The sequence below is a fragment of the Eumetopias jubatus genome, unplaced genomic scaffold (assembly GCF_037043125.1).
Source record: "Eumetopias jubatus isolate StellerSeaLion01/CBP00866 unplaced genomic scaffold, mEumJub1_p1.0 scaffold_9, whole genome shotgun sequence".
Classification (NCBI taxonomy): domain Eukaryota; kingdom Metazoa; phylum Chordata; class Mammalia; order Carnivora; family Otariidae; genus Eumetopias; species Eumetopias jubatus.
In genome coordinates this window covers 87060567-87075796 of record NW_028274815.1, presented here as the reverse complement: position 1 = coordinate 87075796, position 15230 = coordinate 87060567, and the positions used below count along the sequence as shown (strand labels likewise).

Below are 15230 nucleotides of genomic sequence, written 5' to 3'. Positions count from 1 at the left end.
TATTTAATAAGTATGTAATATATCCAGAAAATAAAGCAGCATTTTGCCCCTTTAGTTTAAGGGGTGCTCATCTCTTGGTGAATTTTGCCATCAGCATACTTCAAGATTCTGGTATTTGCCCCCAGATCCTTTCTGGTGCTCACTTTCCCCACCCCTCCTGTCCCCTCTCCCTATCCCTGTGCTTCTTCAGCTTTGTATTTCAGTTGTGACCCACACTTGCGCCCTCTCTAGGACATCTTCTCTGGCCATCTTGTCTTAGTCCCCCGCTTCAGACTTAACTCTTGACTCTGTTCTCTTGATCATAGTAGGACTTGTATAGTAGGGGACATGCTTTCCAAGGACCCCCATTGGCTGGGACCCCCTACCCTCTGCCCCATGGAAGGGGATTAGAGTGTGTGTCTCAGGTTCCAGGTGGTTTCCACCTGAGTGGCCACACACTATGTGTGAGGGAGCAGGGTGTGGTGGGAAAGAAGGGGGACTTGCACCTGCAGCTGAAGGCCCTGCCTGCTTGGGTGGCAAAAATGCTGAACTGGCAGACCAATCCCACGCATGCACCCACTGCTATTCCTCATGCTGAACAGCCCCTCCTCACCCTGTGTTCACTTGACTACCTGGTTCCCAGCTTCACAATGAAGCGTTCCAATTATGTAGAACTCAAGGTTCTTGGTGGTACTGCTCCAGTGGTGTGCTTTTCACATGGGACTCAGAGGTGGGTTCCTCCCCACTAAAGTTCTCTGGAAATGGAGCAGTGCTTCTGGTGCCCTGCCCAGATGCCTTTGGATTGGCACCACCAACCTCTGCCTCATGTTACAGCTGTATGCTTCTTTCCTACAGGCCTTGGCCTGCTTCCTTCAGAGAAGGAAATCTGCCCTTGGGCACTGGGGTGGCTTCGCCCAGAAGCTCTGAGAGCACAGGAGTCTGGGAGCTGATATATCCCAGGGCAGCCACAGGGAGGGTTGAAGGCAGGAAAGGAAAGCCCAGCTCCCTGCCCTGCCTCTTGGAGGGACTCTCACAGGAGCCCCCTGAGAATGAGGTTGAGGCTGGGACTGTGCAGAATCCCTCCCCATCTTCCTTCCTCACTCTCTGATGATTCTCTCCTGGAAACACTTTTGAAATGTTACTTGCACAGGAATCCTCATCCAGAGTCTGCTTCCGGAAACCAACCATAAACAGGGGATGCCACAGGCTTCTGGAGAGCCCTGAGAAGATTCTGCCTTGCGAGGCAGCCTGTGGTCAATTGCAGCAGGAAATTGCAGCTTCCTGCTGCTTCTTGAAGCAGTGTGGTGACCTGACGTTCCATCAAATCCCATCTCCCTGGGACCTGAGGGGTGCAGTGCTGGGACATGTTTCATGCTACTGTCTTGGGCTCAGAGCACAGGTTGCTGGGAAGGACACTTGAGCTTACATTTGGGTGTCACAGCCAACCCTGTGCACAGAGCTTCATGTGGGAAACTTGCCTGGCCCAACTTTCTGCATACCCCCTCTCTTCCCTGCTCTGCATTGCTGATCCTGGTAGCGGTCAGGGATGTTCTTCACCTTCCTGAAGCTCAGGGAGGAGCCAGTGGCCTTCTGGTTAAGGCCATGATGGATTGTGAAGTTTTAAGCACGGTGTGAACCAAGCCCTAGCCAGTCAGTCCAGCTTTTCCTGCCAAACTTTGGACCTGAGCCTGACCCCACCAATTACAGTTCCTGGGGGACTGGTTACCCATAAGACCCTGGCAATGCAGGGGTTCACTGGGGTGACCTAATACATGGAGAGCTATCCATTAGCCACTCGCAGACCTTCCTGGTCTTTGTCTTCTTCTGGCTGGGACCCTGTTCCTGCTACTGCCTGAAATCTGTTCCTTGTACTTACTTTAGAATCCCTGCCAGCCTGGTCCACATCCACCATGGATCTCGGCTATGCCCACCTGCTTACTCCTAGAACCCACAACATGTGTACTGCTTCTCAGGGGTATGCTCAGATGGCGTTGGTGGAGCAGACCCCACCTCAGGACCTGGACATCCCTGCTGACCTGGGCCCTCCCTGGGCCTACATGTCTGGAAGTACTACCCTCACAACTCTCAAATGAAGGTAGCCCCCCACCCCAAGTGCGCACACTCTTATCGGTGGAGGTGCCCTTCGCTGTTTGTTGGGCAGCAGAAGCAGAAGCTCTGGCAATATATAGATTTCTGGGCTTCAGTGTGATCCCATCCAGCACCTCTGCTCTCAGGTTCCAAATATGGGAGCGTGAGTCTTCACAAATATGGATCTTCAGGATGCCTCCAGACTCATTCACATAAGGTCCTGGCCCAGCTAAAGCAGACCCAGAAACTCAGCTCAGAGACTGGATAGTAGATGATATTTCAGGCTTTGTGGGTCATTCTTCTTTGTTGATGTTGTTTTTGCAACAACCTTTTTAAAATAAGAAAACCCTTCCTAGCTTCTGGGCATACCAAATGAATATGAATTTGGCTCAGGGGCCATAGTTTCCTAACCCCCCCACCCCCATGACCCTAGACCAACAAACCAGAAGGAAGAGATAAGGGGAAGGCACTGACAATGAAGGGATGGGTGCTTTTCCACTTAAAAGTAAACCTCTCAGAAGAAAGCTGGTCATTGGATTTTACCAGTAAAAACTTGAATTCCTCCAAACCAAAAAAAAAAAAAAAAAAGAGTAGATACCTAGAAATGTTTAAGAGTTTTTATTCCCATGCCTTGACTTCCTTTCTCCATCATTTGTCATTAGCATTTCACATATTTGAATTCAGGATATTCCAGCTTATATGGACTAAATTTGCTATGGACGTTTTGAAGTTCCATTATCAGCAAACCCTGCACAGGTTTATTATGAATGAGAAGGGGAAGGGACAGAAGATACGCAGATGCAGGATAGGGAATGAGATCCTCTCCTCTGAGGGCAGGCAATGGGCTTGTACATGTCGGGCTGGGGGACCCACAGAATACCTAAGAGCAAAAGAAGGGCCCAGAAGCCTGCAACAACAGATGGCTCTGAGGGGCGGATGGGCCTGGCAGGTTACACTCAACTTTGGGAAGGGTCAGCTTCTGCCCAGAGCTACCTCCCACTCACAGACTTTTCCATCACAATGACACTCTGATCCAGGGTCCTCCCAGGGAAGAACTGCCTTTCTAAAGCATATTTCCACCAAGGCTTGTTGTTTTTCTTTTTCTAAACATGCCAGTTAGGAAGGTTTTGAGATTTGTTAAAAAATCAGACAGGATTCCTGGAACCTCAAGTTGTGATGACACCAATCTGAGTGTCCAGAGGAACATTGCAAGCACCAGCTGCAGCCCAGGAGGAGGTGTGGGCCATGAGCAGGGTTCTAGGAGTATGCTGGGGAAAGGGGGCTGCCAGGGTGGGGACCCAAGTCCACCAGCTCTGCTGGCACTGGCCTGTGGAGTTGAGTCTTAGTCTCATCCCAAATGAGATCATTGGATGGTGTGACCTGATTCTCCGATTTCTCATTCTGAAGTTTCAGGATTCCAAGGTCGTCCCATTTCCCACTGTTGTGTATTTCTCTCCTTCTAAATGCATGGCTTCAAAGTCCCTTAACCATGAACATTTACAATGTGATCTTGCATGACTATGGTGTATAGAGGAATGTGTGTGTGTAAATGTGTAACACGTGATTAGAATAAAACTTATTTTAAATGTATCCATGTGGTTCACCTCATTACATCTTTCCTTAGAGCAGCTAAGCACTCTGCACAAATCCTGTAATGGATTATTTGTCACTGTGGTTAATGATTTTCATGCTTACCTTAGAAAGTAGAACCATGATAGAATGCAAACAGGACTTCTTTTGTTCCTGGGTGGGGTTGCTATTTTTCTGTATCTGATGATTTAGTGGCACAGGAAAGCACCACTCCCACAAGCTGCACCTTCCTAACATTCTTTTAAAATAATACTTCTTAATACTTAAATACTTAATACTTAAAATAATACTGATCTTCTCACTACTTGTGTAAATGATGCTAGACACTTTCTTGAGAGGTTTTAATGACAAAAAAAAAAAGGAGCAGAACATGATTACATGTGTAGCTGAATAATTTGGCAATCCTGACAATTTTGCTAAGAGCCTCTTTTTATGAGGCATGAAATGTGATCCTTCCAGAAATGTGATAGTCAAGATTTTCTTAAAGTGCATGTGGTGCTGGTATTTTATTTTATTTGTGAGAGGGGAAACTGATTTCAGGACTTTTTCCCCCCTTTCTAAGAAGCTCATCTGAAATATAAGTTGTTTCCTGTCTTCCAGCCTTGTGTTGGCGTCAGAAGTGAACTGTTTCTTGTTTATCGTGTGCTGCTCATCAGTCATTCCCACTCCAGCCTTTCTCTTTGGTCTTGAGACCATATCCAGCTTGAGATTGTCTGAATCAGGCACAGCTCACTAGCACCATCTGTGCCTTACAACTTAATACTTCCAAGAGCTGGGCCATCCTCTCTGTCTCATTCTTAATGGTTAAGGATAAACCCTGGTTCCTTTACATATTCTCCCTGGTGTTCAATTCTCCTTTGCGTTTTGTTCACTTTCTCTTATGTTGAAGTTCTACTCTTATTTATTTCTCTCTTTTCATGAATTCTGCATCTGGGCAGCCAGGCTATTGTGAGCTAGTGATGGGGTATGTCATGTGTCTTTTGCATCCCACCATCCCTTCACATGGTCATACCAGGAACCCCACAGCACTGGAGGGAACAAGAGAGAAGGGGGGGCATCACTATCAACTTGAAACTTCCAAAATGAGCATGGATGTCTCAAATAAAAGGGACAAAGACAACGAAGACAAAGACCCTGGCCAGAATTCTTATTACACATCTCTTACCACATGAGATAACTCTGTAGTGGCCAGAGATCATAATCTTTCTTTCCCCAGCATCACTGCATAGTGCCTAGAATGTGTTACACAAGAGATAGGTGTCTATGTGAATGATCATGTAATTTAATTTTAAACTTCTATGCAGGATTTGATTACATTTGGATGAAATATATCATAGTGGCATAGAATCTATGGATAGTGTAGGAAAGGTCAGGATTAGAGGATGGGTATGGTAGTTTTAAGTATTCTTGATTATGAGGCTCAAATGTCTAAAATCTAGGAAGGAGGTTCTGACTGATGTATTACCCTGTTGTCCTCAGATCTCTGTGCGGAAAGTCAGGGTGCTCCCTGCCATCTTCTTCTGGTAGTCCTTGTCAAATTCTTCATTCTGAGCCACAGTGAAATAGTTCTTCCAATCTCCAGGCATCCCTGAAACAAGTCAAAGTCTCAGAGGTTGCCACAGGAGTACAGGGAGGAGGGAGCATGCATCCTTGGAGCCAGCACAAGAACGGGGTGGAGAAAAAAGTTTGCCTCTGAAAATTATGCAGTAGTGTCATTGATAGGAATGAATAATGGGGCATGAAACATTACTGGAAAATCTAAGCAGATCATGGGTACTACAGAGTCCAATCTGGTATTTAAGAATATAAATTTACATACCTTTCCTCATAAAAGGGGAGACAGATTGGTTCATGAGGACAGTAGGCACAGTGGTGTAGTTGGCCATTGGGTTTTGCTTCATTACATCGAAGGAGGTGTGATAGATGATTTTATTCAGGACTTCTTCGGGCATTTCTTTCTCTAGGAACTTCAATATCTTCTGAATTTCCCGCTTTGGGTCCTATATGTGGAAGAGTTACACAAAGCAAATAAATTTGGGTTTTCTTTTAGGGATGACATTCTGCTTGGACAAACAGTATTTGGGAGGAATTGCGTTAAGCGATCAGTTCAAATATATTCAACAACTATCCCTTAGGTGATGACTATGTGCAAGGCACTGTACCATCTCAGGTGCTGCCATGACACAAAGATGAGAGCCATTCTTGCCACCAGGAGGCTCACCTTGCAATAGGGGGATAAATGTAGACATAACTAACTGGGCAAAACGTTGCCCAGAAAACATGCTGCTCGCACACAGACAGTATTATGAGATTTGTTGACAGGAACAATTATGTCTCCTGGTAGAGATTAGGAAGGTTGTATAAAGGAGGGGAAATGTTGCAGGTGAAGCACAGTATGACATACTCTAGTATTTGAGCAATAGAAGATGGCAAAAGAGCCTGTGAGTTTAATAGAAGGTTAGTAAGGGGATGAATACAGGGGATCTCAAGTTGACCCAGAAATGTAAATTCTTGTGCACTGGTTCTTTCTGATCAAAGAGTTGCAGAAAAGGAGCTATAGCTTCTTTTTTTAAAAAAAAGATTTGTTTTTTCATTTGAGAGAGAGAGAGGGCAGGGGGAAAGGCAGAGGGGGAGAATCCTCAAGCAGATGACCCGCTGAGCGCGGAGCTGGACACAGGGCTCATTCCCATGACCCATGAGATCATGACCTGAGCTGAAATCAAGAGTTAGACACTCAGTTGACTGAGCCACCCGGGTGCCCCAGGGAGCTATAGTTTTTGATTGGATTTCTCAGCGCTGGCATAATAAGTAGTTTGTAATTCTAGGATACTAATCCCTGGGGTCATGAGAGTGAATTTGTCATGCTTCTCATACACAGTGACTTGAAAAGGAGAAATCCGTTCTCTGTCACAATATGTGGGACCAATCCTGCCAACGTTTATATGGATTAAACTTCATTTGTGATGTGGGTCTGGGGTGTGGAACAGGGAGAAGGAAACTCTCCCTGAGCATTCACTGAACACAACTAGGCACTTTACAAATGTGATCTAATAAATCCTTATAATAATTTCATGAGATACAAAATGAGATGATACCCATTCTGTAGGTGAAGACACATGGTTCATGAGTGTCAGGATTAATTCAACCATAAAGGCATGTGATATTTCCTGAGGAGGAAGGATCTTCTGGAAATTGTGAACTGAAGCAAATAAAATTGAGAAGAGCAGAAAAGTAGTTAGAACTTCTGAGGATAAAACTGAGTTGGGAAAAATGTCATGGAGAGAAAGGACTTGCACTGAAGGCTCTTCTGTGGGCAAGCTCAAATGCCAGGGTCCCAAATGTGGTTTGCTGCACTGGAGAACATGGTGGGTCTAATGGAGATTGCACTGCCTTTTACCTCTTTCATGTCCTCATAGAAGAGGTAGAGAATAGGGTGCTGGTCTTTTGCATCCCACCATCCCTTCACGTGGTCATACCAGGAACCCCACAGCACTGGAGGGAACAAGAGAGAAGGGGGGGCATCAATATCAACTTGAAACTTACAAAATGAGAATGGTTGTCTCAACTAAAAGGGACAAAGACAAAGAAGAAAAAGACCCTGGCCAGAATTCTTATTTGCAGAAGACAGGGACTTTTTAATATTTAAGGAGATGATAAAAAGTATTCTGAATTCCTTGGTTTATATTTTTGCTCTTGAATTTACTACCACATGAGTTACTGTGTAGTGGCCAGAGATCATAATCTTTCTTTCCCCCAGCATCACTGCATGGTGCCTAGATTAGTGTTATGCAACAGATCCTGTCCCTTAGTGGGCTGATTTTCATTCTGAAAAATCTATAATTACCAAATATTTGGGCACCTTTGCTCTCTCTCTCATGGTGACTGGGAGGAGGAGAGGTGCACTGGGTGTCTTTTGTTGGCCCTGCCAAATCCATTCTGTACCTTCCTCTACCCTGCAAGATTGACCTCTATGGACTGTGTCAATGGACTCCTTTGTCCTCAGGCTTCCACCTGGGATTTGCCAGCAAAAGGCACTGAAAGGCTTTTGGAGGCAGGAGGAGAGTGAGAAGGGTGTGGTTTATTTCCCTGATGCCCTTCCTGTTGGCTCACTGTGGTGGACTCTTTCCCCTATTAAGGGGCCTTGTCCTTTCTCCAGTAGGCAATAGCTCCCTGCTGGTGTTCACGCCAAAACACTGCACTATCACCTGTTGGTTTCTTTAAACTCTGCCTGTAGCTTTCTAAATAGTCTCTTAGCTAAATTATCCCCAAATGACCCAGTTTCAATGTGCCATCCACATCCTCCCATGACCTTGGTGACCACAATCATTCAATGAAAAACTTTCCTTTCTGATGTCAATAGTGAACAAGGAAATGTGAAGAATGAATGAGGAAACATGAACCCATAATTTCCTTTTACTCACCTTTTCCAGCTTTGAATGCCTCAATATACTCCTCCCATGTACCAGGGTCAGGCATCATTTTATTCATTCTTGAGAAATGGTAGTAGGACACCAGAGAGTCCTTTGGATTTCTAGCCACATAGATAATCTGAAATCAACCAGCAAGGGAATTGAGACAGACAGCAAACAAAACAGAGAAATATTATTGCTCAGTGCAGAGGACCATGTTATTAGAATCTTAGACTATTCTGTGCTCGCTTTGGCAGCACATATACTAAAATTAGAATCTTAGACTATTCTATTTGAGTAACTGAACGTGCATGCATTTTCTGTAAGCAGGATGACCACATCTTCCAGTATGCCCAGACAGAGTTCCAGTGTATATCTGTGGTCTTAGATAATGATTAGGAGCATGCACGTATGCTCCTCTCTCTCAAGAGTATCCTGGTTTGCAGGATAAATACTACAGTCACCCTAACTATGATATTTCTGAAGACTAATGAGGCCACTGTGGTATTTTCCAGTGTGTTTGAAAGGTAGGTCCTCCTTGGCTTGCACTAAGCAAGAACTCTAACTAGGTTTTTGCACAGGGGGTAGCTAAAGCACTCAGTTGTCTAGTCTAGTCTCCTCTGTACATGATGAGCTGCAGCCTTACAGATGAATGATCACTCTTAACTTTTCATTTGTGGTAAGATTGCAGGATCTTTGAGGGCAGTGCTAAGTCTCCCTTTGGAACTGCTTGTGATGATTCTTCTCATTGGAAAAACAGGGTTGTGGTGTGGCTTGGGAGAGCTGACCTCTTGGCTTCTTGTCCTGTGGTTCCATGCCCACCTGGCCTCTGTGTGCATTCTCAGCAGAGCCGAGGAGGAGGAGCACATTAATGGTTTCTCAAGCATTTTCCCATGTCTCATTTACTGAACAGAATTCCTGTGTCCAACAGAACCACTCACCCAGTGACATTTCCCTTTCAGACAATTGGCCCAGGCTCTTGCTTTCTCTACTGCCTTTCCATAGACTGCTGCATTACAGGAACATGGACCAGGCCTATTTCTCTGCCTCTTTTCGTACCACTCAATTTTTCTCTGATATTTATGAGAGCAGGTAGGGAAACAAAAACTGTGACACAGCTGCACCATCTTGTCATAATGTAAATGTCTTTCTTTCTTTTCTTTCTCTCTCTCACTCTCTCTCTCTCTCTCTTTTTTTTTTTTTGGTTTTATTTATTTGAGAGAGAGAGAGAGAGCAGAAGCAGGGGGAGGAAGAGGCAGAGTGAGAAGCAGACTACCTGCTGATCAGGGAGCCGGATGTGGGGCTTGATCCCAGGACCTGAGATCATGACCTGAACTGAAGGTAGACACTTAACCAACTGAGCCACCCAGGTGCCCCTGTAAATGTATTTCTTAATGCTTGTGTTGGTTATTGCCTTTCTGTAAGCCTGAGTAATTGTGAAAGGGCAGTCTGGGCTAGGCAGGGAACATATTCAGTGTGCTTGCGGCGAGAGTCAGATGACTGGGAGTGACCTAATGTCCAATACATTTTCTGCTGATCCAGCTGTGTGAGTCCCCTGTGGTGGCTGTAACAAATTCCCACAGATGTAGTGCCTGAAAACAATAAGAAAATTATTCTTATATGGTTCTGGAGGCTAGATTTCACTAGGCTCAGGTCAAGCTGTTGGCAGGGCTGGTCCCTTTTGGTGATGTTAGGGGAGAATCCCTTCCCTTGCTGTTGCTAGCATCTCAAGGCCACCTGCATTCCTCGGCTCTTGACCCAATCCCTGGCTTCACTTATCACATCTCCTACTTCTTCCTCTGATCTTCTTGCCTCCCTCTTATAAGGATCCTTGTGATGATATTTAGGGTCCACCTAGATAATCCAGGATAATCTTCCATCTCAAGATCCCCAATTTAATCACATCTGCAAAGCCCATTTTACTATGTAAGGTAGCATTCAGTTTTTGGTTATTAGGACATGGATATCTTTAGGGGATGATTATTTAGCTTATCACTGCAGCATAAAATGCAAATCTTGGGCTAAGCTCTTTAAGGTCCTTTCCTACTCAAATAATCCACAATTTTGAGCAGATAAAGGGAGGTGCTGTCATTGAGATTTTTACATTTTACAAGGCCTGATTTTACAAAAAGAAGGTGCTAGTATGATGACTAACAAGATGTTATTTTGTCTTCTGACATTGAGTCTACAATAGCATTTGGAAATAATATTGCTTCTTGAGCAGCAACAGTCACATATGAGTGAAGTTATTTATCTGTGCGTATAAAGCAGGAAGTTTTCAAAAATGAAGGTGACCTAGATGTAATCCCAGGGAAGCAGATCAGGAATGGGATAGCATTTTGATATATGGAATCCTATTCAATTGTACTGTACCTTATTCAGAGATGGTCAAGACGAAGTGCTGGTGACTCAGAGAAGCCCAGAAAAACGAAAGTAAAAAACAATTACTTGCACTGTGTATCTGAGCACTGCACGGAGGAGAGAGTGTTTTGGCTAACAGACTTGACCCCTATGGTTTCCTTGGTAAGGGTTCAGTCTGGATTTCTAAAGCAGCTTGCTCACAGAGAGAAGACATGTTGGTCTAGCTGATATAAGCATTTGATTCTGCTGGATGGCTACACTTTTCATGGCAAATTTGTAAGTCAATATTTGACTTTAAGGCTCACTGATTAAGCATACATCAAAAAGAAACACCAGTATATTTGATGTACATTGCACATTGAACCTGCATTTGGAAGAGTCAAAATAAATGAAAAATTTTGGAAATGGAGGACATAGAGGTGTAATAGTTCCTGGGTGCTTGCTCCATGAAATATGCTCTAAGGGTGGCCAATGTAGTATCACCCTCCTTTGCCTTGCTCTACCTTTCTCTCCACAGGTTTTCCCTAAATAAATTCCTTTTATGTCTTCCTTGGCCATGGCTTTTGTTTCTTAGATGATTTGAACTAAGATAATAGCCTTCTTCAGGAAATATGTGCTTTGTTTCACCAATTGCTCTCTTTGGATATGGCTTAATTGGCAACCAACCAGAATGATTTTGTCTGAAAACTTCCTAGTATGTACCCAGAAATAATATTTTGAAGGAAAGCTGGATACAGCATGGAGTATGTGGGAATGTGGGAGTAATGCCATCTGCCTTATACCTCCATTGATTATTTATTTTTCAATATCTTTGATTTTTTCTATTTAGATGGATACATTATCTACCCATACTGACCAAAACTGGGTTTGAAAAGTTGGCTTTTCCTACCTTTGAATTTTCTTTCCAGAAGGAAGGTGGCAGCAACTGAACAGGCAGGTGAGTCTTCATAGTTCTAGGAGAAGGCATTTTGCTGGCCAGATCCAGACCTGGGAAAGAAGGCTACACCATTTAGCGGGACACTTCTCATCAGCTCCATGAATTCAATATTATTGTTTTGTCAGATATCTGAAATGAGGTTTACCAAATAGCTGGCTCTGCCTAAAATTATGGTTTTTACATGTCTAAATGATTCCCTCCTAATGACACTTTTACCATCCATTCAGGTAAAGGAAAGCACTAATGAGATACTGGAAACCACTGAGGCAACATTACTCTCCTTATTTGCTGGGTATTGGTTATACTTGTGTGGGAAGATGAAGACGTTTTGGGAAGTGAGGTTGGTGCAACTATGTCCCCAACAAGCACTTGAATATTTTGTCCTTTGGGGTGTTCTATTACTGCAATGGGGAGTAGATTAAGGCAGCTGGAGAAGAGCTGGCTTCCCTCTTAAGGGAGGTGGGTTATTGGCCAACTCTACAAGGCTAGCAGTTCCATGTAAATAGCTTCATGCTTTCTTTTAACCTTTACTTTCCAGGCCAAGAACTGCAACAGCCACCAAACACCAGCACTGTGCTCTGTGCTGGGATGTATTTTTAGATGAAAATTTGAGCCTTACTGTGGTCAAGTAATTTCTCCAAGTTAGTAAATGTGACCGCCACGACTGGAAATCAGTTAGTCTGTGGGTGTGGAAAGCCATAGAGGGGGAGGCCTAAGAGACATTGTGGAAAGCAGCAGACAGACAAGGAACAACTAGATGAATCTCAGAAAAAATCCTCCTTGGAAACAGAATGTCCAATGCTGAGTGTTAAAATACCAAGTACAGGGGGCACCTGGGTGGCTCAGTCAGTGAAGCATCTGCCTTCGGCTCAGCTCTGATTCCAGGGTCCTGGGATTGAGCCCTATGTTGACCTCCCTGCTCAATGGGGTATCTGGTTCTCCCTCTCCCTTTGCCCCTCTGCCCCCCCTTGCTTGTGCTCTCTCTCTCTCAAATAAATAAAATCTTAAAAACAAACAAACAACCAACCAAATACAGACTGGGATTTGGCCACATGCAGCATGAAACTCAGGGGAAGGGGCTTGAAATTGCAGAGTAGCAGCCTTGGTTGGAGAAGCACAGCTTCTGGTGGAGAATCAGATATATAGAGAAGGGGAGGCACCCCCTGGAGACCTGGCAGTGATGGGAAATAAGGAAGTAAGAGGAAGAAAATTAAAAATCCTGCACAAGCAAAAGAAATAGCCTACTAATTCCTCACTGCCAACCACCAAGACCTAGGAGTAGTAAACCTCTCTATTTCGATTCCTTATAGTTTTTTCTTAAACTGAGGCTCACCAGCCTACCTGGGGCTCTACTAACAAATGTTATTTTAACAAAGTCACAAATGGCTTCACAATCAGGATGGATTGAGTCAGTTTGCCTTTGATAGTGAGGAATGTATTTTAGCTGCAAATGGCTTTCTCAGGTGGGTAATCCATTGGGGAGGAGTCCAACTGTGTGCTGTCTATTTAGAAGTCTGCCCCAAGTTCTCATCCCAAAAGTGAAAGCTCCAAAAAAAGCAACCAGAATTCTCTGAAACTTTAAGGGTATTGCTAATTGCAGCTGGTTTGAGGGGCTATAGATGCGTTTTCCATTTATTAATGTCCAGGGGGTACCTGCAGTGGGTGTTAGACTTTGAGTGTGAGTCTCAGCTTTTAGCACAGACCCCGCTACTGACTGTTAGGGACAACTGGCCAAGATTTTGGCAAGGTCTTATTGTCTTTAGTTAACAGAGGGGAACATATGAGTTGCACAAGTTGCCCAAGTGTGGGACCAGAGAAAGGTGCATTGCCCCTAAGAGGAGAGGGATACTCTCCTGACCTGATTGGCTTTGCTTGTGGGAGGCACTAGGACTCTGAATTCTAACCTGGATGATAGGGATGCCCACACTGAGGAAGTCATGGCCCCTCAAAAAGGCAAGAGTGACTGGGGCCTGTGGTCCCTCTGTCACTGCATACCTTGCTGCTGTGGCATCTTGTCCCCTGACACTATGGGGTATCATGGGTCCCACTCCTGGTGTGTAGTGGCACAAAATCTAATGGCCTAATACAAATGACCTGAACACCTGCTGTCTGCACCAATGAAAATGTCCAAGGAAATTAGCAAGCTCCCCACTACATGTGAAACACTCATAAAAGTGGCGTGGGCACTGATCAGTGTCGAGGTGTACCAACATGCCAAGGCACTGATTCTATACTGTTGGGCCTAGGGGCTAGCCCTGATCCTGCCACCACTGGGCTAGTGGAGGATGACCCCAAACCCAGTGAGGTGGATTGGGACACCCTGGAGAGGGAAGCAGCTGGTACTGGCCACTGGGGACATCTGCCAGAGTGACAATTCACAGGGTCAAATCCGTGGGGGGTAATAGAGAATTAGAAACAGAAATTTGAAACTTTACATGCCTTAAGATTAAAAATATTTTAAAAGACTGTAGGGCAGGAGGGAGGAAAAGGGGCTGGCTGGCTGTTGAGAGTGTTTAATACTGGCTCTGAGCTATTATGCAACCTATGGATGTGAGTCAACTAGCCGGTATTTACAAGAATCCCCAAATGCTTAACATTTTAAAAGACCCGCAACAAGCCGTGGGTGTTATACACAACCAATGAGTCGTTGAACACTACATCAAAAACTAATGATGTACTATATGCTGGCTAATTGAACATAATAATAAAAAATTAAAAAAAATTAAAAAAAATTTAGCAAATACAAAAACAAACACACAAACAAACAAAAAATAAAAGACCCACCCGCAAAGCCTGAAAGTGGAATTCTGGAGAGACGCAGGTGACACACACAACCTCCAACCCATGACTAATTCAACCAGAGTTAAAGCAAAAGCTGCAGCTGCGGATGATCTCAGTGTCATAATTGGGATTTCTAATCACAAGGGAGAATCCAAACCCAAAGACACAAGCCCTAAAGATATAGAGGGAAAATCCTGTCTTCTGCTTACTTGGATTTTTATGGCTTGGCATGGAGCCTACCCTTCTATCATAGTTATTTTTTTTAAATTTTTTAAATTTTATTATGTTATGTTAGTCACCATACAATACATCATTAGTTTTTGATGTGGTGATCCATTGTTTTCATATAACACCCAGTGCTCCATGCAGTATGTGCCCTCCTTAATACCCATCACCGGGCTAACCCATCCCCCTCCCGCCCTCCCCTCTAAAACCCTGTTTGTTTCTCAGAGTCCATAGTCTTTCATGGTTCATCTCTCCCTCCGATTCCCCCCCCTTCATTTTTCCCTTCCTTCTCCTAATGTCCTCCATGCTATTCCTTACGATCCACAAATAAGTGAAACCATATGGTAATTGACTTTCTCTGCTTGACTTATTTCACTTAGCGTAATCTCCTCCAGTCCCATCCATGTCGATGCAAATGGTAGGTATTCATCCTTTCTGATGGCTGAGTAATATTCCGTTGTATATATGGACCACATCTTCTTTATCCATTCATCTGTTGAAGGGCATCTCGGCTCTTTCCACAGTTTGCTATTGCGGACATTGCTGCTATGAACATTGGGGTGCATATGGCCCTTCTTTTCACTACATCTGTCTCTTTGGGGTAAATACCCAGGAGTGCAATTGCTGGGTCATAGGGTAGCTCTATTTTTAATTTTTTGAGGAACCTCCACACTGTTTTCCAAAGTGGCTATACCAACTTGCATTCCCACCAACAGTGTAAGAGGGTTCTCTTTTCTCCACAAGCTCTCCAACATTTGTTGTTTCTTGCCTTGTCAATTTTTGCCATTCTAACTGGTGTAAGGTGGTATCTCAATGTGGTTTTGATTTGAATTTCCCTGGTGGATAATGATGATGAACAC

At 44.2% G+C, this 15230-nt stretch overlaps 1 protein-coding gene across 1 annotated transcript in view; it reads right to left on the bottom strand.

Annotated features, from left to right (window-relative positions):
• Positions 1–5132: 5132 nt before the first annotated feature.
• LOC114199385 (sulfotransferase 1C1) overlaps positions 5133–15230 on the bottom strand; it is a 34063-nt gene continuing 23965 nt past the window's right edge. Inside the window, exons 3-7 of the mRNA XM_028091278.2 lie at positions 11317–11414; positions 8079–8205; positions 7055–7149; positions 5477–5657; positions 5133–5245 (exon numbers count right to left, since the gene is read on the bottom strand). Of these exons, the coding sequence (XP_027947079.2) occupies positions 5133–5245; positions 5477–5657; positions 7055–7149; positions 8079–8205; positions 11317–11414 (614 nt within the window). The remainder of the gene's footprint in view (positions 5246–5476; positions 5658–7054; positions 7150–8078; positions 8206–11316; positions 11415–15230) is intronic.